General features: G+C 33.5%; 4 protein-coding genes across 5 annotated transcripts; all 4 read right to left on the bottom strand.

Annotated features, from left to right (window-relative positions):
- Positions 1-941: 941 nt before the first annotated feature.
- Positions 942-9,981, bottom strand: LOC140183448 (uncharacterized). The gene is made up of 11 exons (XM_072231873.1): positions 9,774-9,981; positions 9,609-9,689; positions 9,158-9,343; positions 8,991-9,071; positions 8,722-8,829; positions 6,178-6,237; positions 5,932-5,991; positions 5,387-5,825; positions 4,346-5,268; positions 3,147-4,226; positions 942-2,617 (listed from the first exon to the last, which is right to left on the bottom strand). The coding sequence occupies exons 1-11, from the start codon at positions 9,979-9,981 to the stop codon at positions 942-944; spliced, it is 4,902 nt and encodes a 1,633-aa protein (XP_072087974.1).
- A 1,780-nt stretch (positions 9,982-11,761) lies between these two features.
- LOC140183447 (uncharacterized) lies at positions 11,762-12,903 on the bottom strand. The gene is made up of 2 exons (XM_072231872.1): positions 12,309-12,903; positions 11,762-11,955 (listed from the first exon to the last, which is right to left on the bottom strand). The coding sequence occupies exons 1-2, from the start codon at positions 12,901-12,903 to the stop codon at positions 11,762-11,764; spliced, it is 789 nt and encodes a 262-aa protein (XP_072087973.1).
- A 4,925-nt stretch (positions 12,904-17,828) lies between these two features.
- Positions 17,829-20,266, bottom strand: LOC114927278 (uncharacterized). Of its 2 annotated transcripts, none has more exons than XM_072231870.1 (10): positions 20,000-20,266; positions 19,830-19,928; positions 19,614-19,738; positions 19,432-19,516; positions 19,202-19,337; positions 18,968-19,131; positions 18,775-18,889; positions 18,495-18,679; positions 18,314-18,417; positions 17,829-18,229 (listed from the first exon to the last, which is right to left on the bottom strand). In XM_072231870.1, the coding sequence occupies exons 3-8, from the start codon at positions 19,702-19,704 to the stop codon at positions 18,611-18,613; spliced, it is 660 nt and encodes a 219-aa protein (XP_072087971.1). In that variant the 5' UTR covers positions 19,705-19,738; positions 19,830-19,928; positions 20,000-20,266; the 3' UTR covers positions 17,829-18,229; positions 18,314-18,417; positions 18,495-18,610. The 2 variants fall into 2 exon arrangements, with proteins under 2 accessions (XP_072087971.1, XP_072087970.1); XM_072231869.1 differs by having other exon boundaries at positions 18,314-18,394.
- LOC140173192 (uncharacterized) lies at positions 19,971-20,543 on the bottom strand. The gene is made up of 2 exons (XM_072231871.1): positions 20,394-20,543; positions 19,971-20,270 (listed from the first exon to the last, which is right to left on the bottom strand). Exons 1-2 carry the CDS (start codon positions 20,541-20,543, stop codon positions 19,971-19,973), a joined length of 450 nt encoding a protein of 149 aa, XP_072087972.1.
- Between the last annotated feature and the right edge of the window lie 3,433 nt (positions 20,544-23,976).

Genomic DNA, 23,976 nt, shown 5'->3' with positions numbered 1-23,976 from the left:
TTTTCACAGTATGTGCAGCTTATCTATTATGGAATTCCTTTGCATTTAGTAGTGTTGCAACCCATGGCTGCTGATTAATGTAGTAGAATAATATTTTGCTCTTATCTAGTCTTATTTGATATTATCTAGTATGAAAACTATCACTTTGAACAAAATCTTTCAACTATGTTGGCATTTGAATTGAATGTTTGTGTGGGTTCCATAAGTTTTTTTTTTTTAAATTTAAGCACGACTGATTTATAACTTTAGCTTAGTATTTGTTGAATAATCATGTCTTCTATTTTACTGAATATAACATGTATTTTGGGTGCTCCCTAATTATGATATTTTGATCCAATTGGGTACACTGCCACAAATCTTATAATACACTACAAATGATAACTATGGGAAGGTGGATCAAGCTATTTAATTGGAAGCTATTTCCTAAATATTCAAGGATTTCCGTGGTATGTATTTGGACATCAAGTCTAATTATTTTCCTAATCAAAGGGATGGTACAATGAAATTAAATTTGTTCTATAGAGGTATATAAATTAGATTGCACAGATCCAACTGTCATTAGTTTGTTATACTGAAATTGTGTCGGTAGCTAACTGAGAGTTATACAGGGTCTCGATGGGCATTATTTGTAACACTACTCATTTGTTTGACTTTAGGGTGGGGCTATAATGAGGACATCAGATTGCATATCACCCCAATAAACCTTCTAGCTGGACAATAAAGGTAATATAGTTCCTATAATGCAAAACATATTTTTCAGAATAGTTTTACTTTGGTTAAATCCTGCCAAAGGCACTGATTGTATACTGGTTTAGTTCTCTACACCTAAAATGGCTTTTTAAGAAAATTGTAACATGAAACAACAACTTAGTTGGTAGGAGCAAGTACCTCGTTTGTGTAACCAATGACTGCTGGATCTTTTCCTGGAATACTTGTAATGTTCAACATATGTTTCTGAATACTTCTTTGAAAACGACATTCTCTGTTTCTTTCTTTTGATCATCATCATGACACAACAAAATCTTGAGTCCTTCCTTATTTGTCACCCTGGAGATAGCAACATAGAGCTGGCCATGTGTGAATACGGGTTTCTTCAATATTAACCCAACCTTTGATAATGACTGACCTTGGCTCTTGTTTATAGTCATCGCGTATGAAACCATAATAGGAAATTGTCTCCGTTGGAATTTGAATGGTATTCGATGGTCAGAAGGACTTAGTGTCATCCTTGGTATAAACACTTTCTGCCCCTTATTCTTGCCCGCACACGTTCGTGCTTCAATTATGTGTTTTCCAAGTTTAGTAACAACCAATCGTGTTCCATTGCACAATCCTGCGGAGTGGTCAATGTTTCTTAACAGCATAATTGGTGTTCCAACTTTTAGTGTTAACTCATGGTTAGGGACACCTGAGCACTTGATTGTGTTTAGGAGTTCAGGAGTGTGTATTGAAGCCAATAAATCGTTATTAGGCTCTGTGGGACATGCCTTATCAGAGCTCAAATATGTTTGCGCTTCAGCCGGATTTAAACTCATCATGTAGTTGTTGATCTCATCAACTAACTGTAGTGTTGGTGCAAGGATAGCTCGATCTTCAATCTGTTGGTCAATATTTCTTCCTGAAAAGCTTTCAGGATAAGTTACTCTACATATTGCTTCAATTGGGTCTACCCAATCGGAAACCAATATGTCATCGGGAATGACAACCTTTTCACCTGTATTCGATCGTGACCCTTGGCTGCCATCACCAATACTGAGTATCCAATCAGCAAATTCTTTCAACTCAGATGACCTTGAATTTAAATCACTTGATTTTAAGCGCATGTTCTTTGAAAGTGTCAAAAGCTTGCAGTCATCCCACAAGTATGATGAGTTGATAGTGGCATTGACTATTTCTTGCCTAGACCCTTTCGGGATGACTGGAAGTATTTGGCGAAAATCTCCCCCAAAAACAATTGTCTTGCCTCCAAATGGCTGCTCCAAGCTATCTTTGTTATTGAACCTTAATATGTCACGCATGGTCCTATCAAGAGCTTCAATACAGAATCTATTTACCATAGGTGCCTCATCCCAAATTATCAACTTTGTCTTAATCAAAAGCTCAGCTAGTGCACTCCCTTGCTTAATATTGCATGTTGAAAATTCATCTATGTTAAGCGGTATTGCGAAACGTGAGTGAGCTGTCCTGCCTCCAGGCAACAAAAGTGATGCTATCCCGCTAGATGCAACTGTTAGAACAATATGTGATCTAGACCTCAATGCAGAAGCTAGTGTCTTCCAAACAAATGTTTTTCCTGTCCCACCGTACCCATAAAGGAAAAATACTCCACCTTTGCCGGTTTGAACTGCAGTGATGACTTTGTTATATACTTCTTTTTGTTCATCAGTTAATAGTCCTAAGTAGGTTACATGCTCTGCAGCTAGTTTTTGCCGATCATATCTGAGTTCATCGCAAATTAACCTATTCATGCCATTGGGATACAATAAATTGTTACATTGGTTTGTATCTGGCATTGGCATTGGTGGAAAATCTTTCAGACTTTTGTTGTATTTGTTAAGTATATTCTCAATCTCCATTAGGGTCAAATCTTTGATCTCGGCCTCTGTGAGGATTAACTCTGTGTACATAATAGCAACATATATGTCAAATCATGTATATGATTAAGAAAAAATTGTTAACTCAAATCGTAAACACTTGCAAAACCTTGCTTCAAACAATTGGTCAAATTTTTTGAAATTTTATTTTCTTTAATAAAGTGAATCTAATAAAATGAGTCCAAATCACTAATAAATCTAATACCATGTCTATTAAATCTTATTTTCATATCCTCTTTATTCATACTATTTATTATTAATTATGAAGTTATATGTTTAAGCAAGCCATAGCTAGTTGTACATAAATTGATATACACTTGTATTTTAAAATTTCTACCAATAAATATGTAGCTGTTAATTCTTATGTCATAATTAATCACACTATTCTTATAATGCCACAAAGTTTATATATACCTTGATTATCGAGTAGTCTCCTCTGTCTATGAAGTATGTCATCACATAATAAAGTCCATGTTTCTTCCCATACATGTTCGGGTCTGTCCATTGAATTGGAAAATAACAATGTAGCAAAAAGATTCCTCAAGTATGTACCTGAGCCCCAATAACTTGCTTCCACTATTGCTTCAACATATTCCTTATCATCATCTAAAAGACCACGTGCATAACATGCATCTTTGAATGATGAGTATACAACACCGTCTATAGTTCGAATGTCTTCATAGCAAGTTGGTCCCCTAACGCAATTGAGTAGTAGCCTTAGGTAATATCTCTCACCAGATCCAGGAGGCACAAAGAAGATTCTTCCAATTACAGCATGGCTCTTCCGAGGCAACCACACCCTTTCCTTTGCCTTCCACACAAAATGTGTAGGAAATTCTGCAAAAGTGAGCGACCTTGCTTCTGAGTAGATCTTGTTGGCTTGAAACCAACCGAGAAACATAGACTCCTTAACAGATGCTTCTCGGATCACATCATCGAGCTTTTCATTATCTTTAAAGATCAAGTTTTGTTCATCGGGTAAGTGAAATCCTAGACGAACAACCGAGGGATCCCTGTAGTGTATGTTGTAACCAAAGATCCTCCAAGCAGCTTCACACGGAGAAATATACCTGCAATCATAGTACATACTGACTTCATCATAGTCATCCATGTTCTCTTTGTCTGCAGCACTTTTATAAAATGAAGCCGTTACACGGTCATGACCTTTGTTCACATATTTGAACAAATACTTAATAGATCTTGACTGGTTACACCACTCAACATTAATATGGGCACCATATCTCATGAGTAGAAACCTATTGTGTGGTACAACATAACGATTGTCAAGATCGACTCCTGATTTGTTGATAGTCTTTCCATCTTCTCTTCGTCGGTATACCGGGTACCCATCATCGTCGATAGTAGTATTCTCAACAAACTTCTTAGGGAAGTGTCGAATGCATTTAGAATTTTCCATACATGGTGAATCTTTCCTTGCCACTCCACATGGACCGTGCATCATGTGCTTTTCGACTGCATCAAAGTATTCCGGGTCTATCTTTTTATCGGGTATCTCAGCTGATATAATCTTATCAATATCTTCGGCAGTGGGAAATTTGTCATCCTTGTGTAAGAATAGTAGAATGTGTGCATGTGGTAACCCACGTTTCTGGAATTCGATTGTGTATACCACTGCAAGATTCATAATGAAAAATTCAAATCCATGACAAATAGACTATCATACATAAAACATTACAGCTATTGCTATTGGAAACTTGAACCATGACATAATTGGTTTTGATTGGACATACCTGCAGCAACTCTACCAAAAACTTTGTTTGCTCGTACATCTTTAATTAGTGTATCTAATTTTGCCTTGAAAACCCTACAAATAATGTCGGGTCGATCTTGTGGATTCAGCTCTCTATTGTTCAAAAAGTCTTCAACCTCAGGCCACTTCGGATTGCACGTGAAGGTTATGAAGAGGTCTGGATAACCAACAACCTTACATATTGCCATTGCATCCTGATAGTTTTGTATCATGTATCTTGGTCCACCTGTGAATGACGAAGGCAATATTATACGCTTGCCACATGATGACGGCGTTGTTTCTCCATTCAGTACTGCTTCCTTTACTCCCTTGTACATCTCACACCTTAATTTCTCTTGGTCACTGCGTATGTAGTTTAGCCTTGATGACTCAATCATGGAGTACCCATCAACCAAAAACTGTTGAAAGAGTCTTCTTGAGTATAACAGTGGAGATCCGTCGGCTAGTCTTTCTTGTATACGAAAAGCAAAAAATTCTCTCATCGACACCTCCTGTCGTCCTTTACCACGGTTATGGTGTCTTTTGTTTAGCGGTATATCTTCCTTGTATCCATCCTCGCCATAAGGAAATAGCAGGGGATATTGTAATCCCAGATATGCTGGATTGAGTTGATTAATCCTTTGTAATCTTCCGCTCTGTGTCTCCACAACAATGTCTCTGTCTGTCTTGTCAATGTCAAAATCACCGACAATCAATGCAGCAACCTCATCTGTTGATGGTAAGTTATATCTTCTACCATCCTTTCCCCTTTTTCCCAATAGTCTAAGTTTAATTGTTGAATTTGATTCTTTGCCCATTGAATCCCTAACCATGCGGAATGCCTTCACCAACACATTCTTTTCATCCAGCATCTTCTTAAGATCTCTTACAATGTCTTCATCTATGTTTTTGTTATCTTCACCCCTGCATGTTTTAAATAATGTCAAGTTTTTTAAACAACGCTCAATTATATAAGGTTAATTAGTTTGATCTAAACCCTTGAAAATATTTTAAGTAAAATAAAAAGGTTATAGATACTTGCCTGATAGCTGACATCCGGTTGTGCACCTCATTTTGTGAATCAACTATGTATAATTGGGCAAATTTCGCATTATTCCCTTCTGGTGGAATTAGGCTACCTATTAGATGGTAGTTTTCGCCACAAAGAATGAATGTAGGTGGACCTCTAGAAGTATTTATACCGCGGTCTATTTTGGCACCCATTGAAGTGAATTGAAACATGCTATTATATGACCTGATGTTATCACGAAAATGCTTGCTCTTGGGGTTATTATTGAACAACAACTCATACAAAACTTTTGGTGCTTCTGGTAGGTGTGGCAGTTGGACTTGACCTCCTTTACAACACATCGTAAATTTTGGTTGGTCTGTGTTATAACTTTTGTTTATCCTTTCATCGTACCAAAAAAGGGCAAAGCAGTGTTCGCATATATACATTGCATCTCCCATGTGCAAATACTCTAAAATTTCAATATTAACATGAACGGAAAAATCCATTAATTACATGCATAAATATAATTTGCAGTTTTAATAATAAATTGATCCTTTGAATATCTCTCAACATACCCTTGCTTGCCTGCTCCTTACAACTGGCAACTCTAGCATCCCTTGTTGAAGCCCTTCCACCTATGTCATGCATTGGAAGATCATTTCATTATTAGAACGGCTTTGACAAAATTTAATATATATTATTAAATATCTTTCCCTAATTCTGATGTATATTGCTAAGAATGGCTTAAATTTTGTAGTTAAGTGAACTTGTAAACTATTCAGTTTTTGGATAGTGAAATTCATAGCCATTTAATATCGTACCTTTGTTATTTTCTTGTCGATGTATGACAGTGATTCCTATTTTGCGAGTCCTTGACTGCTCTGCATCCATTTTACAATGGGGCAAAAAGCGGTTCTTCATTATTTATAAACGGATATGACAAAAATATCTAACACATATAATAAACTAATCTTGGTTGATATTGAGTTTAGGACCATACATCAATGCTTAAGTGTCATATATTCTATATCTATTTAGTATTTAGGGGGTTTAAATTCTCTGGTTGTAACTTTTAAACCTCATATATGAATTTAGTAGTTTTCATGATTTTGAAGTTTTATTCCACAAACAAAGATTAAGGCGTAGGCCTTATAGTTTCGCATATTAATGTAGGCAAATGCAGATCGGACATATTGAGCGGAGTCGTTGAAGCTGGCAACTTGGGTAGAGTTAAAGGGCACAGAGTTAATATCTCCAAGGGCTTCGAGATTTACATATAGACATATGCTAATGCGGTAAGATTGACCATTTAAGCATATATTTCTAGCTGGAAACTTCATGGTAGTTTGCTATTAGATATAATTCCTAATTAATGAATAAGACCATTTAAGCATACAAACACATCGACAGTAACTATGTCTGTGTTAAGGATTACATTTTTTTCTTATCTAGTCTTCTTTGATATTAGCTAGTATGATAACTATAACTTCGAATACAATCTCCCAACCATGATGGCATTTGAATTGGTTGTTTCTGCGGGTTCCATAAGAATATATATACTTGAATTTAAGCTTAATTGGTTTATAACTTTAACTTAGTTCATCATTTATTTATTATTATACATATATTCACATGTATTTAGGTGCTCCTTGATTATCATGTTTTGATCCAATTGGGTATACTCAATCAAATCTTGTAATAAACTACAACTGCTAACTATGGAACAGTGGATCAAGCTGAATGTAAAAATTGCTAACTATGGCTGTGGTAGGTTTCTGAAAGCAAAGGACTTTGACATTGAGAAGACTATTCAAATGTGGGAAGACATGTTAAGGTGGAGAAAAGAATATGGAACTGATACCATCCTTCAGGTTAATGCTATGACTTTATGAATCTAGAAAACTTAGTAAAAGTTTCAACTTTCAATGGATGCTTCAAAGTGTTGGAGATTAATTACTTCAGTCCTGCCAATTTTTTTTCTCTTTTTCGAAGGTGTCGGTTAAATATTCCCGGGTTTCTGTTAAGGGAGGATAGAATTAATTTATATAAGGGAGGAGTAAAAACACTTAAAAAAATAACTTATTTGCTACACTGTTATATTTAAAATATTTCTTACAATTATCTAATCTTGGGTTGTTGTGAACCTTAGTATAAATGTTTGACTTATATATATCATCTTAGTATAAATGTTTGACTTCAATAAATATCATCTTTAAAGTTGGTACAAAATGAATACAGGATAACACTCACTGACTCTGTGAATCTGAATCATATATTGATTCATGAATTGAAGGGATTGACCTCTCTAGAGTAGATGATAGACGGATTCTTAAATGAGTACATAAAAGTGGGTACTAATTTTATTCAAGATACTCACCCATTCACAGATCCCACCTACTTTTATGACAGAAAACTTGTGCTATAGAACAATTTTTTCGGTTGATGAAGTAAAATAGGTTACTGTAAGTTTTTACTGTTATACAGATTCATATACTCTTTGTATGATTTGTATATTTTAGCATTAGCATGGATTCTGTGCTTGGTTGGAAGCTATTTCCTAATTGTTCATGAATTTTCACAGTATGTGCAGCTTATCTATTGTGGAATTTCTTTGCGTTTAGTAGTGTTGCAACCCATGGCTGCTGATTAATGTAGTAGAATAATATTTTGATCTTATCTAGTCTTATTTGATATTATCTAGTATGAAAACTATCACTTTGAACAAAATCTTTCAACTATGTTGGCATTTGAATTGAATGTTTGTGTGGGTTCCATAAGTTTTTTTTTTTTTAATTTAAGCACGACTGATTTATAACTTTAGCTTAGTATTTGTTGAATAATCATGTCTTCTATTTTACTGAATATAACATGTATTTTGGGTGCTCCCTAATTATGATATTTTGATCCAGTTGGGTACACTGCCACAAATCTTATAATACACTACAAATGATAACTATGGGAAGGTGGATCAAGCTATTTAATTGGAAGCTATTTCCTAAATATTCAAGGATTTCCGTGGTATGTATTTGGACATCAAGTCTAATTATTTTCTAACATATAGACATATGCTAATGCGGTAAGATTGAGCAGAGTGGTAAAAAATGGCAAATTGGGAAGAGTTGGAAGGCACAAAGTCAGTGTCTCTGTGGGAGGCATAGGTGAAAGGGGAAATTGAGAGAAAGAATGATCGGCCAAGGATGGAGACCAAGGTTAGTACCTTCGTTTACATACAAATTTGATAAGTTATATAACTTTGATTTGCATTTATCTTACAGTACTTGTTAGTTGGTATGATTCATTAGCTAATTCGATTACCATTTGTGTATCAAGCCTATATATATAGACCATAATTAAATAAAACTGACCTTTAAATGGGCCATTTCTGGGAGCACAATTCACTTGATTTTCATTTGAACATATGTTGTTTTCCTTATTCACAATCAACCTTTGCTTCTGAATGTTAACCAACTCAACTACAAATTTTATCATGTTAGAAAACATATAAATTAATACAAAAAAGATAACTCAGACTAAGTTGCGACACAGATTCATATATAGTAACTCTGAACTGTACCTATTATAACTCAAGTGGAATAAGCAAGTTATTCTACAACATACTTTCTATAATTCCTACCTTGTGGGGAAGACGTTCCCATATATTGTCTTTTCTTTGCTAGCTTGTTCGCTCGTTCCATCCTAGCATGCCTAGCATTGTCTGTCAATGAAAGATGTTTGCTAAATTACTATATTTAGAATGCATAAATTAGTCGGATGTGTAGTTTGTTACTATTAGTCCATTACCTATACTTCTTAAATTGTCTTGTGTTGTTAGATTTGATGGCAACAATATCCATTTTTGGTTGTTTTGTAAGTTACTGTATTCATCCCTCTTCATGGTTTGCATAACAATACTTGGATAGAGTGTGCAATCTGCTAGAGTAGCTGTTACATTCCCTGTGATGACACAATCTATAGCTGAATTTGCCGCTAAGCAATAGTAAAATACACTTGGCATAAGTGAACAATAATTACCTTATAGTGATTTAAGAACAAATTAAATTAATTATTATTGCACTTTGTATATAGTTATGTAACTCAAGTTGGGTCTATACATATAATTTTTTCAGAAACTGTTTTCAGTTAGATCCCTTCCCACACCATTCACACAGATTTACAATTAGATCACAATTTGCACATTAATAATTGGATAGCAGCAAGAGCTGAAATAAAGCATTATTTATTCAGGCTTTACCTTGAGGTATATGTTCTATTGCACGTTGTTTTTTCTTGGCTAGCTTGTTAGCTCGTTCCATCCTAGCATGTCTTGCAGTATCTGTCATATAAAGATCTTTTCTAGTTTACCTATCCATAATCTAAGTAAGATTTTGATTTCTATTTTGCTAAAATATAAGATTACCTGTGTTAGTTATATCTGCTAGAACATATGGTTTTGTTGCCAAGCTTTCCCGGATCTCATCGTTTTGTAGATTGTTATTCTCGGTAAAATACCTAAAGTTGCCAATGGTACTGCTAGAGCTAATCTGAACCCCTTTGTTGCATTGCATATCATCAACTGGCTGACTCCAGTCAACCGATAATAATGTTGATGACAAAGTCCCTGCCATGATACCTTTGTTACCTTTCTCACTTATAACACCATTTTATACAACTATTTAGAGATATTCAAGGTACTCTTGTAGTGGTATACACACTATAACTGAAATTTACCTTATTGTGGATAAGCTATTTTCCAACTGTGATGAAAATAAGTTCGTTTATATTATGTTAAATGAAAGCATGTTATCCATATTTCGTACCTTGAATTTCACTGTTGCTTGACCATTCATTCATACAAAATTGATCAACCTTTCTCTTATTTTTAAGCGTGTTTCTTTCCTCCATCTCTGCACATTTCAGATTAAACAGGATTGTTAATATTCCAAACATAGAGAATATAAGCAAAAGAAACATGTATGCTAGAAACCATGTCTTATTTATGTTAGAAATCATTATACTTCGATCTGTATACACTAAACTTTGTTCCATTCGTACTAACCTAAATGGAACCAAGATATTTTGACTTTCTATTCTAAAACTCATTATGAAAAATAAATCTACATTTACTTATACCTTTTGACCTTGAGTTCAGTGGGATATCTTTTAGTAGCCTTCCGCTCATAACTATATCTGCATTTAGTCCTTGTGATGATTGTATTGCGTTAGGTTTTCTTCCCCAGCTTTAACTGTTGAGGACTTTTGCCGTGGAAGGCTCCACTTGTGTCTAGTTTTTTTTTTATCTCTCTTTCTCTTCACATGCTATGCTTTGGTATCTGTAACAATTAACTGGTAATAATGGTTGTGTGGGTGTGCCAGGTAATTTTAATACGGTTAAGTTGGTCTTACAAACCTATGTGAAAATTTAAAATACTATATTGTTCATTGATTGGCCTCATTGTTACTACTTTATTCCACATCTATCATGATATTAAACCTTTATTGATATAAACCGGTTAAATACCATGCTGTAAGACTAAATTCATATGATATATAATTATAAATCATTTTTTTACTACCCTAGTAATAGCTATCATTGGTATATATTATGAATTATGTAGTATCTTTTTTATAGTCATTAAGTCAGACTAATTTTAGCAACCTATTACTAAACACACCTCCACAAGGCATCCTAACTTTCTTTTTAAAGATGATCCATAATATATTATCTGTTTTTCAAATCATCCACAGCCAATGATTTCTTTCTATAAAACCCAAGTATCGTACTTATAAGGCCTAGTTATTGTACATGTCTACAAACCGTAGTTTAAAGTCGTTCTTAGCCTTGGGTGTGAATATGTCATATACAAAATTTATAAAGTCCAGTATATGATAACTTGTTTATGAGCCGAATATACTTTTTATGTTAAAATGATATTAGTGTAATCAATCAATTCTGTTTAGTTAGATCTAGGTAATGTATTTATTATTGATAATAGATAACCATTATCAACTTAGTATTAGGGATATTAAATTAAGGTGGCATGTCTTAATAAATTTACAGATAAATATGTAAAAATTAAGTATATACAAATGGGTATATATAGGAAGTTAACCATATATATTACCTGCTACAACTAATACTACTACTTTAATATCAAAAATAAAATGATAAAGAAACCTGTAAACCCTAAACCTTTAAGTTGTTACAAAATTTAGAAGAGTGCATAACATTGATTAACAAACTAACATTGATAACTCTTTCAAAATCAAAACGAACCCAATAGATGGTTATATTGAAACACAAGGGATCTAACTACATATATTCTACCCTATTGTCTAAATAAGCAAACTAAACAAAATAAATTGCATTTAAAACTCAGGAAGATCATCTAAATTGATCATAGAACTCTAAACCATGTATAGCCCATCTGAATGCATTGTAATTGTCTTCACGTTAACATGTTCCTGCCATGTGCGTTGAACCAAATGCTCCCTTCTTGATTCCATATATTTTAGCCTCGAAATCAGGAAGTCTGTTCGCACGGCATCATTTGCACTTCCTGACCCGTCTCTGCACTCCATGACTGTTATTATGTCATTGCCTAAGAACAATGAAGGAGTGTATGGGATTCCAAGACCAGAAACTCTAATCATCCTCTCCCAATGGATGCTGTGATCACCATTTCTTTTCATTTGCCAGACCAGGACTTGCCTGCTGAATGCAAGATTACGGTATGAAATATACCCGACACCATCGTTGAAGTAAGTTAGTGAGTTGTAATCAGATGGCACGTCTGGGGGATCTTTGCCTCATGGAACATCTGGATGCGGAGGTTGAACGTGACTATGGATGCTGGCTCAAAGAAATTAGCTCCCTGCCACCCAATCCAATAGACTATCCCATTGTGCACTATATATTTGGGCCCAAGTTTCTGGACATCACTCTTAAACATACCGGAATGAGTCCATTCTCGTTCAAATGAAGTGTAAAGAGACCATGACATATTTCTTTGTCTAAATGCACGCTTGTAGACATGCACAATACGGTACTCGATTTCGTCCTCCAAAAAACCAAACGCATATAGAGAAACGGCATGAGCGGAATGCTTGCTTGCTTCATCGGTTACGTACCGCCTCTTATCCGATACTGGATTCCATACAAGAAGCCGAGAATTAAGGCCACCCAATGAGATCTTTATGCATATGATTCCGTTCTCAGACCCAATGACTGAATATAAGCCATATTGGTTAGCATCCATTGGGACATTGAACTGAACCTGGCGACCCGAATGAAGATACGCTCGAACGAACCAAATCGAGTTGTAATCACCTGGGGGATAGCCAATGCCTACGATCACACTCTTGCTTCGATCTTTGTTTTCCTTATAGTTTGCCTTCACGAACAAATTAGTACACAGCCTGAAATTCCAACCCTTGCTTAGCGTTCTGCACTGTCCAACTGTCTTAGGATCTGCCTTCACCATGATCTTCCAGATAAGATCCTCACTAAGGTGTGGAAGTTTTTTCATATTGGGTGGAGTGTCACTCATTCTAGATATACAGTTTATTACGGAGCCGCTAATGGCTCTTAGTGTTTTTGAGTAGAAATTATGGTTCTTGTAACCTTTCTCACAACTCATGACATATATATGTTTTGAATGAGAATATCAATAGCTTATATTGACATCTAGAAGGTGTCATGCAATGGGTAAGACAACAAACTGCAAAATAAGATATTTATATTAAATATTTAAATAAGATTATATTGACTCTATGCATGAATAGACATTGCTTTGTGATTACCTTAATAAACACAGGCCAATTGCTTTATCATCCATGCAAATCTAATGACCATTGGATATTAGTAACATTAATGGGTAAAAGTATTTATCTACACTTTTGTCATTTGTGCACTATTTGGGGCACCTCATATACTTCTTTTAGAAACTGCTAAGGATGTATTGGAAGCAACAGAGTAGTACCTAATTTTGTGTATGACTTGTGCCATGAGTCTTGCATTTAATTAATCCATCAAGAAAACTTTAAAAAAGTTCTTTATATTGATGAGATTTTTATCATTCTCTATATGTGTCGTTACCCTATGCATGTGTGATAATCATTTTGCATTACATGTTACTGCATCATAATTTAATGACCATTGGATATTAGGGACATTAGCTAATTAAAGTATTTAACTATAAGTCTTCTCTCTTGGGCACTCTTTCGGCACCTAAACTCCTTCTATTAGAAACTGCTAAGAGTGTATTGGAAGCAGCACCTTAGAACCTATGATTGTGAATAAGTTCTCCAATGAGTCTTATATTTGGTTAATCAATCACGAAATCTTTAATCAAGTTCTTTCAATAGATTGGTGACCTGTTTTTCATTCTATGTGTCATTAGCCTATGTATGTGTCATACCCATTGTGTATTATATGTTATTGCATCATAATTGAATGACCATTGGATATTATTGGCATTTGCTAGATAAGGTTCACCATTACTGGTTTTATAACTTGGTATGAGAAATAATTTTTTAGTGGAATATGTTTTATAATGTTAAGTCTTCTCATGTAACTGAAAGCCCGACTGTATTGTATGCCTTGTTAATCATGATCCACAATTTATATTTATCTCTTAAAAGTATCTAAATACAAAAATAGAGATCACACACCTCTTTATTCTTTTACAGTTGCACAAATAGAAATGATAACTTATTTGACTACATACCTCAACAGGTATGATTCATAAGGTGCTACATTATCTTATGTTGCAATGTCCTACTTTATGTTGAGTTTTTTTTATATTTATTTAAATATTGCCTGCTGCTATATTCCCGATAAAATGCATTTTTGCCTTCTCCTTGTTAGTGAATTAATGCAAATCCTGGGAACATATCAACATTGCATTTTTTTCGATGGTCCTTATGGTTTTACTGGGTCAATGCACTAATTGTGTTTCACATCATTAGTTTGCATAATTTTGGCTTGGACAAAGTCTCTTTTCAAAAAGGTAATAGCAGTCTTGTTTGAACAGAACCCCATGTAAACAAAGATGGGGATAAATATACAGATAATTGCTTAAATTTGACAGATTTACGATGAAGTATTCATCTTTATTTATCATGTTATATTATAAGAATGTGTGCCATTTTGTCCAATTCAGACTATGCCAACTCACTGCATTCAACTCGTTTATTTAATTGAAATCTTTCAGAAAAAAATGCTTCATTTCAATCCTACTTCACCATTTTGAGCTTTAGTCACTTTGAAATATCTTATGATGTGTCAAGTTGATACCTCAGATTTAAGTGCAGCGTATCTGATCAGCGTTGATTTAAAATGGTGAGGCTCTTGATGTGTGTCAAAATGAGCCACCCTATCTACTATTACCTTAACCATCATTTAAACTCTCAGGATAGTCCAGGCTTTCTTTAATCGTTTCCCAAAGAAACCGACTTTGAACAAAGTCCTGCATTTCACTAAAACATTAAGGCAGCTTTAATCACGTCCTTTGATAGTTGTAGACGGGTGACATTTTATCATTGTATGCATATTTTCTCCTATATGTGTGATAGAGATTTTGCTTTACCTGCTACCACATATAAATCTAATTGAATCCAACTGTTGTCCACTTTCGAATTTACAGATAAGTGGTCTAAATCGGTTAACCATTCATGGTATTATCACTTTTTTTAAGAAACAACCTTTACTTGGGATACAATTTAAAGATATATTAAAATTAATTATGCATCTATGTGAATTTTTGTGGGATCAAGTGCCCATACTATCATTCTTAAAAAATGTTAGACAGTAAATGTGTGCATATATATACCCCCATAAAAAAAATTAGATTTGACCCCAAGTTAAAATAATGAAACGATTTAATTAACTCATGTGTGAAAGAAAATTATAAAATTTAGTATCACCAAATAACAAAATTTTAGATATATATATATATATATATATATATATATATATATATATATATATATATATATATATAGATAAATAAATAAGTTCTGCCAAAAATTATATAATATTAGGATACCATTCAGTTAGAAAATTTTTTCGGTTTAAGATTATATTGGTGATTATTTTTTCTACTAAACTATAATATTAACTTGTAAAAAAAAAAAACTCTTTGGGCTCATAATATATAACGTTTTTAATTTAGTTAACACTCTTTAAAAATACAAAGAATTGTGTATTTCTATCCATGTACATATGTATCTGTTTAACTAACAAATTTGATAGTGGTTGTTGCCAGTAACAATGTTATTAAATATCAAGCTTATTTTTTTATTTAAATAGTTGAATAATGATTAGATAGACTATAAAATATATAATACCTTATGAAGGGGTTGATGGTCTTATTTTAAATAATTACATTGCAGTTTTCATCATATAAAATTCATAAAAAGCGTATAAATAGTAAATACCATTCGGAAGACTCGTCTAAAAATTTTCTCGTTAAAAGTTAACATATTGGTGGTCTTGATTAATATTATATTTATTATTATTATTAAATGTTGACAAAAATATACTCAAATTATACTATTAATAAAAATGCGTTCAAATAATTTAAAAACACAATAACAATACCCAACAGTAAATGTATATTTTAAAAAAATACCTTGGAGATTGAATTTGATATAATTTTTTTTAAGCATAATTATAAAAATAAGATATTATTATACATAAAAATTGGTGATTTTTCGTTGAGTATATATTTTTTTGTAATTTTTGGTTAACAACTAATAATTCTTTTAATAAATCACATAAAATTATATAATTAGAAAGAAATTATCAAATCTTAAGAATACTAATATCTCATTTTTTTAATTATGCTGGTGAAAATCTACATCAAAATTCAATCTCAAAGACATATTTTGAAAATATATATTTACTGTTGGTATTGTTTTTGTATTTTTAAATTATTAAAAGACATTTTTGTCCATAATAAAATTTGGGTACAATTTTTTCAACCTTTGAAGAATTTGATAGCGTTTTTGCTGGTTAACCCTAAATCTAAAATTTTTCGCTTTTCCAAAATATGTAGAACAAAGGTTGCACATTGTAACCCTAATGAAGTCCTTTACAGTTGCACATCGTAATACACATCGTATTTCACACCATGTTATGTTTTTCTTTGATCAAATTGTACATCGTGTTTCACACTATGACTTTGCATGAATTTGGCTTACATTATCCCCTTCCTCAAGAAAGACAATAAAGGTTTACTTGTTTTAATTTTATGGTGTGGATAAAGATTTTGTTTCTTCCTTCACTATGAATAAACTTCACCGAATAGTTCACATATTTCTTCATCGTTTCCAAAATAAAGTCACATTTAAAAACCTCTTGGAAACTTGTGCCACACAACTCAATGTAGATATGTTAAAGATCTTGTGATGCAATTTATCTGCTTTATATAGTTCTGATAAGGTTTTAACAGCTTGGTATAGAACACTTTTATGGAAAAAGTTTCTTTTTTATCCATCTCATCAATTATAATTTCTCACTCCCTATGTAAGTTGACCTTTCCACATAATTTAATATAGTTAGATGTGTAAATGACGTATATGACACATTTTTCCTTTGGTCTTTGTGGGCATTAGTAGTCTGAACCTAGAACTGGCACTACATTAAGGATCGAGATTCTGGTTTGTAAACTTAGCTAAAATTGTTAGCACTACATCTGTTTAAATCCAGCATACTTGCTGATTTTGCATTCATGTGAATATAAAAATGTCTCGCGTCTATTTGATTACAATACTTCAATAACATGGACTAATTCTTTTTGTCATATATTTTCACTAATGACATCAATCATAAGATATTAAAATGATAAGTTGATTCTCAAATTCTCACCCTTGCATAAAAGTGTCACACTCTCTTATAAGTATACACTTATAAAAAATGCAACAGTGTTTGTAATGCCACTTTATTAGTTACATATATCATGGTTATATTTTACAAAATTTGCAAGATAGGCTAATGCTAAATTGATTAGTTTAGCACTAATACCTCTGCATATATGTACACACTCTCTTATAATTAGATACCTATCAAATTCTCCCTAATTCTTTGCTTAATGGTTTTTTGGCAACTACAAAACTATGATCACATCAATTATGTGTAATGTTTAATACTCATATGTGGATAGTTATTGTTATCTAGCTTGTTGGTTTGTCAAATTTAGAATGATTGGCATTGACTATTAATGAAACGTGTTTGATAATGTACTTAAAGAGGTTTATGATTCAATTAAAACTTTAGCTTTAATCAAGTATTGACCCTTTCCCTATGGAAAATAGTGTCTGATTCTAGCATGACTTAGCGATAGCCATTGCTATTGTATAAAGTATCCATTATTATTCATATAATAAGGACTTTTTTTTCTATTACTTAGCTAGTCATTTTATTATGTAACTTAACACAAAACAAATATATGAAATCACTATTACAGCCACGTGAAGAAAAATCCAGTGCCTGAGTTGTCATTCAATACTATTAAAACATATAGAATCCATCTTAATCAATATCTCTATTGTTAAGACTCTAAATCCTCATTACTAATTTTAGTTACATATAAATAACCCTAATAAGAACATTATCAAAACATGAAGACAATAATAGCTAAGCAAAAAACAGTTTATAGATATCTCTGAAATAAGTATTTCATAAAGCTCATTCATTGCTATCATGAAGTTGCATCTTCTGTCTTTTTCCACGATTGCGGGTAAGTTTGTTGGTTGAAAACCCAGTTCTTCTTCATTCTCAATGTTGATGGGAATTTGTTGCTTTAAAACCATGGTAGCTGTTTTGGCTGGAGTTTTGCACTTGAGGCTTGTAACACTATCCTCCACAACATCCTGTCCCATGAAAAAAAACTGTCAATTTCCTGCAGATTTAACACAAAATAACCAGTTCTATAAAGTATATAGCACAAGAGTTACCACAGAATATTGAGAATCACTAAGATTGTTGATATCAACCATAGCTGCTGACAAATCCACCGAGTTACTGCACCCGGTATCCTACAACCATATTGGAGATATTCCTACTTAGATATTATAGCCAAATAAACTGCTCAAAGTCTCAATATAATCAAGGAACCTACAAACTTTTAGCACATACAGTTACAGTGGAGAACGTTTTATTTGGGAGATGCATTTCAAAAATTGTATCATCCTCGCAGACCTTCATCACTGTATACACCTGGTCATAGAGCTTGATGTTGGAGGATTTGACATTCACCTTAAAAGAAGTTTTCTTTCTAACAGGCTCTCAAGAGCTGCAGGGTATCCTTCAGCATAAAGTTCCTGAAATTAAATCACAAAAGTCTAAAGTTATAGTTTATTTCATTGACATTTATATAAAGTACATGACATAATACTTGTTATAATTTACTATGAACCTCCTCATCCTTGATCTGTTCTGCTTGTCTACCACATAGTTGAACCGTTTCTCGATCCCATAGAAGCAGTGTTATGCTACCAGTGCCATCATAGGCCATCACCTCAACCTTAAACCTATTATATAAATTGCACAACTTAGTAAATTGCAATAACATAGTCCATCCAAAACATATTGTAAATCTGAACACAAACCTTAACGATGCACTTCCGTGAGTGTGGCCACACTTTCCACACTCGTATCTATTTCCAATTGGTGTTTCAACCTTCTTCGGACACTTTCTACATGATTTGTAAAACCAATCATCCTTGCCAGAATTGATTGCCACAATTGTTCCAGCAATCCACAAAGGGCCTTCCTGCAAATACATGAGGGTTTATGTAAATGCCATATCATGTAACGTGGATTTAAATAGGTGATGGTATGACCTGTGTTGAGTTTAGTGCTTCCTCTATTGTGTTCACCGTCACATCACCCCGCTTAAGTTCATCTGCCCCAGAATGTGAGTTGTTTGTGTTGACTTGACTAATTCTGACCAAATTTGAGGGTATAGCGGCAAGCCTCCTACGCGGTACAACGAAAGTATTTTTTTAATGCTTGGCTACATCTGACCGTTAAAAAAAATTTGAATCTATAGAAATTGAAATGTGGATCAAACCTGTCACGAAAGTCGCGAACCTCCTCGAGATCGGGATTGATGCGTAGCTTAGAAATGTCGAAATGACTCTGTACTGAGGTTTTCTCTGTTTATTTATAAAGCTGATAGTGAGAAAACTTCTGACATCACTTAATGTGTACATTGTATTTATATAGTATAGGATAAAGGGTTTAGATTCATACCATTCCATCTACTCGGTCGGAAGAACTGCAAGACCACTATCAATGGTTCAACTCTTCCATCATCTAGGTATGGTAGTATTTGATCAACCATGTCCCCAAACAACACACACCCAATACGATAATTACTGCAAATCAGTGTGATTAAACAGGTTTAACCCTTATTATCATTATAACACAACCTATATTATGTCACTATAATTCACGAACACAACTTACTCAAGATCTTCAACCAAAATAGCTAGACGCTTCGTTCCTTCCCTTTGCTTGTGATGAGTTCCTTTGGATCTTCCTTTCCAACCACTTCACCCATAATATCTGCGATTTCCATCTTATTGTTAGGTAGTTATGAGTTATACACTAAGGAAGTGTAAATGTATTCGCCTCACCTATTAATTGAGAGTCATTGATCCTGTCAGCATTCAACAACTCTGAAATTTGCGTTAATCGAAACGCTTGAAGTGGGAAAGTTGGATTCTCCACCAAGAGCACCACAGTTCGGTGAGAGAAATTTAAGGTCCACCGATTCATAGATGTCTTGGTTTTTTCTCTCTTGTCTACAACAATGAAATTTGACATTTTATACATCTTGAACTCATCAATGTTATCATTCCATCTACGTACCAACGCCTTAGGGACCGAAGCTTGGATCCTCCCTCCCTGTAAGATAGTAAATACAGCTCAGTTTGGAATGCATGTGTAAGATAGTAAATACAGCTCAGTTTGGAATGCATGTGTGAATGTATAAGATCATGTAGTTTATATTCAATTAATATTACTTGCCTGACTATCTTGAAGAACCATTTCAATACTATTGATCTCCTTAGGATTGTACCGGCAAGGAGCTTTCCATAAACGAACAACATGGACCAAAAAGTTCCATGCAAGCTTTTTCGGACTGACATCCATCAACAAATCAAACGATTCAGCCATGGTTAGCTTGATAAAGGAGAAACACTACAATCAGCTAGCCTTTGACACTTTTTTCAAACTGGAAGAAGTGATGTGTAGAAAGATAGAGGTATGAACATTAGATGCATGCTCCTTTTTATAGTGAAGTCTGTATCTCAAAGACATAAAATGTCTGTTTCTGTCATCGTAATAACAATTATTTTTTATTCATTTCGAGATTCGATAATTTAATAACTATTATTTTTTATTCTTCATTTCAGGTTCAATAGATATGACATTACAATTTTGGGTGTTGTCCACGTGTCATCACTCAGCGCACCACTTGTCGATTGAACAATCAGCCACTACTCTCCTATAATATATAGATAGATTGAGATCTTCCTCTAATTCTCTCCTCTTCAATTTCATCTGACTAGAATTGTTTAGAAATATAATAATAATTTATTGACAAATAAAAAGTCAAATACTATTGTGTTTGAAAAAAAAAATTATAATCTTTAAAAATAAATTATTATTAAAAATAAATAAAAAACAAAAAAAATTTTAAACTCTAAATCTAAATATTAATAAACAATACAATAATGAAAACTAAAATTTATTCAATTAACACTGAGTGCAATATTTTTTATTTAATAAGAGAGATATTTAACGATAATTCAAATAAAAGTAAAAAAACAAAAAACAAAAAATTATAAACTCTTTTTCTTTAATTTATTCAACCTTTCAAATTATTCTACTACTATTATTATTAGAATTTAATTTTGATACACTGTCAGTGTAAAATATTTTAGTCACAATCGATCTGTTGGATAACCATTCATACAATTAATATAAAAGATATTTTTTTATTACTATCGTATTATTGATTGATACACGTGTAAAATAATTTTACACAATTATTATTATTATTATTATTATTATTATATTATTATTATTATTATTATTATTATTATTATTATTATTATTATTTTATTATTATTATTATTATTATTATTATTATTATTATTATTTTATTATTTTATTATTATTATCTGAACACAATAAGAATAAGAAAACATGAAGCTAAGTAGCACCTCAGATCTTATCCTTTTTTTTTGTTTTCTCTATTTGTTTTACTACTTTTTATTCTCTGCTCATTCTTTTATATACTCAATCAAATCAAAACAGAAAAAAGCTATACTTTACACTAATTTTCTTATTGCCATTCCTTTAATTTTGTTTGATTTCTTTTAGCCAATAAGTTCAGTTGATGATAACCTTGCTTTGAATTTTCTATTCTCAATTGATAGTTAGTGCCTTATTAGTTATTACATATATGTGCTTAAACAAAATAAAGTGCATTTCAACTTTATTTTTATATAATTTTTAATTATTTTCACAGACAAAGTGGCATGAGAGTGAAATTTCATTATTATAAGCAAAGAAAGAGAAACATTAATAACATTGTTGACTGGGATAATGATACCATTTAATTAAAATAAAAAAAGAACTTTTATAAAGAAATTCAAGTTGACCAAAAAGTATTTTACTACTACTTGCATGCTTGGTTTTAATTATTTTTAAAGAAGGAAAAAGTCTCAAAAATTCTTTTTAAAGTGAAATACAGATTATTCAACTAAATTAAGGTAAAATGTTAATTAAAATTTTTTAACATGTCTAAATTCATGTATAATTCAATAATTAGATAAAATATCTTTTCTTAATGCGTTGGAATTTCAATGTTGAATCCATTAAAGATCCTACCTACCACCTACCTTATGACAAATAAAATCCTTATTAAATGCCTTCGAAGACAGAATAATATCCCATTTAAGTTTCATTTTTTTTCCAAAGGCAGTCATTTACTTTTATTCACCAATAAAAGAAAAGGAAGGTATTGTCCCAATTGAAGGACATAATCGTAAAAACATAAGAAAGGGGTTCTCCCAAAAGTTTCACTTCACGCGCAGGTGAGTAAATGAACAGTAAGCCACTAAATGAAAAAGGGGAAAGAAAAACTAATCTATTCTTGAGGGCGCAGGGGGCGGACAAGAATTTCTTGGTGAGCTCTAATAACGCTAGTGGCAATCTCTTCCGGAGGGGTAGCACCAGCACCTTGCTCAAACACTCTTCGGTTCCGGTCTTTCCATATATGCCACAATAAAATTGCTACAAGAAGAACCTTGCTGCTCCCATTTGGTTGCTTATCCAGGAGGCTTGTTGTTGAACTCCACCAATCGAAGAAGGTGGTTGAGTTAGAGAAAGGTACCCATGCTTCCATTTCTATCTTCCTCCATGTTAATTTTGCATTTTGACATAGAAATAGGCAGTGAGTTATTGTTTCGCTCTCTTCTTGACACAGTGGACATGTTGCAGGCGTATTGGGGAATCTCTGATGGATCAGTTGCATGACTGGAATTCTTCCGTGAAGACATTTCCAAAGAAAAATTGTAATCTTCTGGGTGTGAGCAGGTTCCATAGCTGGGCCCAAATTCCTCTTTGTTGCATATAAGCTGGGCATAGATCAATTGGTTCATGAAAGAACAGGTAAGAAATTCGGTATCCGGATGCAACATCGTAGCATTTGGAGTTATTAAATAGCCACTGAACTTTGTCTGGTCCTTCTCCTGGGGATATTGTTAGAATTTGTTGTGCTACCTCAGTGGGAAAGACCTCGGAGACAAGCCTTTGTTCCATTCTTTATTTTCAGAGAAAAGGTCCTTGACTAGTGTCATTTGATTTGATGTTTGGCTGGAATTGATGTCGCAGGAAACTCTATATGGCAAAGGTTGAAGGAAGCCAGGGGTCTCTAAAGATCCGAATGGACCGCCGTCCCCCACTTTCCAGATTGTGCCTTTTTCTGCCACACTCTGTCCGTGGAGAAGACTCTGCCATCCCCAGGAAGGTAATACTCCCTATCTGCACTTAGTAAATCTCCATACCTGTAATACCTGCCCTTTAAAATTCTGGCTAGGAGAGAGTTAGGATGGGTTATGAGTCTCCAACATTGCTTGCCTAGCAAAGCTAGATTATGTGCTCGCAGGTCTTTCACTCCCAAACCTCCCTCGCTCTTCCGGCCTTGTCATCTTATCCCAGCTAATCCAGACCATGCGTCTTTCCTCTATGCTGTCCCCACCAAAATTGAGTCAAGATACTATGAATGTCCTTCAGCAACGATCTGGGAGCCTAAAACAAGATAAGGTATAGATGGGTACTGCTTCCCCTACTGCCCGAATCAAAATCTGACGACCTCCACTTGACAGTAAACTTTTTTTCCAGCCTTGCACCTTCTTGAATACCCTGTCTTTAATGGCACTGAGGTGGATCGTTTTGATCTATTTATTTACTGAAGGGAGCCCCAAGTACTTGTCTTGTGCTCCAATATGAGTAATGTTCATCCTTGTTGCCAGGAGTTCCCGAGTAGCATCTGGAGTATTGTTTACTAACGAAATGGCTGACTTAGATAGATTAATCT

This window comes from Arachis hypogaea, unplaced genomic scaffold (genome assembly GCF_003086295.3).
Source record: "Arachis hypogaea cultivar Tifrunner unplaced genomic scaffold, arahy.Tifrunner.gnm2.J5K5 arahy.Tifrunner.gnm2.scaffold_108, whole genome shotgun sequence".
NCBI classification, from domain to species: domain Eukaryota; kingdom Viridiplantae; phylum Streptophyta; class Magnoliopsida; order Fabales; family Fabaceae; genus Arachis; species Arachis hypogaea.
Note: the sequence above shows the minus strand (reverse complement) of the source record. Positions and strands in the feature narration are given on the sequence as shown.

Coding starts and splice junctions, on each gene's coding strand:
- LOC140183448 (XM_072231873.1), bottom strand. CDS start 9,981: ATGGCAGGGACTTTGTCATCAACATTATTATCGGTTGACTGGAGTCAG. Junction 9,344..9,608: donor AATAGAACATATACCTCAAG/GTAAAGCCTGAA, acceptor ACTATTGCTTAG/CGGCAAATTCAGCTATAGAT. Junction 6,238..8,721: donor CAGAAATGGCCCATTTAAAG/GTCAGTTTTATT, acceptor AAATGGATGCAG/AGCAGTCAAGGACTCGCAAA.
- LOC140183447 (XM_072231872.1), bottom strand. CDS start 12,903: ATGAGTGACACTCCACCCAATATGAAAAAACTTCCACACCTTAGTGAG. Junction 11,956..12,308: donor ACGAGAATGGACTCATTCCG/GTATGTTTAAGA, acceptor CATTGTTCTTAG/GCAATGACATAATAACAGTC.
- LOC114927278 (XM_072231870.1), bottom strand. CDS start 19,704: ATGGTTGATCAAATACTACCATACCTAGATGATGGAAGAGTTGAACCA. Junction 18,890..18,967: donor CACGGAAGTGCATCGTTAAG/GTTTGTGTTCAG, acceptor TTTATATAATAG/GTTTAAGGTTGAGGTGATGG. Junction 18,680..18,774: donor AACAGATCAAGGATGAGGAG/GTTCATAGTAAA, acceptor ATTTAATTTCAG/GAACTTTATGCTGAAGGATA.
- LOC140173192 (XM_072231871.1), bottom strand. CDS start 20,543: ATGGCTGAATCGTTTGATTTGTTGATGGATGTCAGTCCGAAAAAGCTT. Junction 20,271..20,393: donor TGGTTCTTCAAGATAGTCAG/GCAAGTAATATT, acceptor ACTATCTTACAG/GGAGGGAGGATCCAAGCTTC.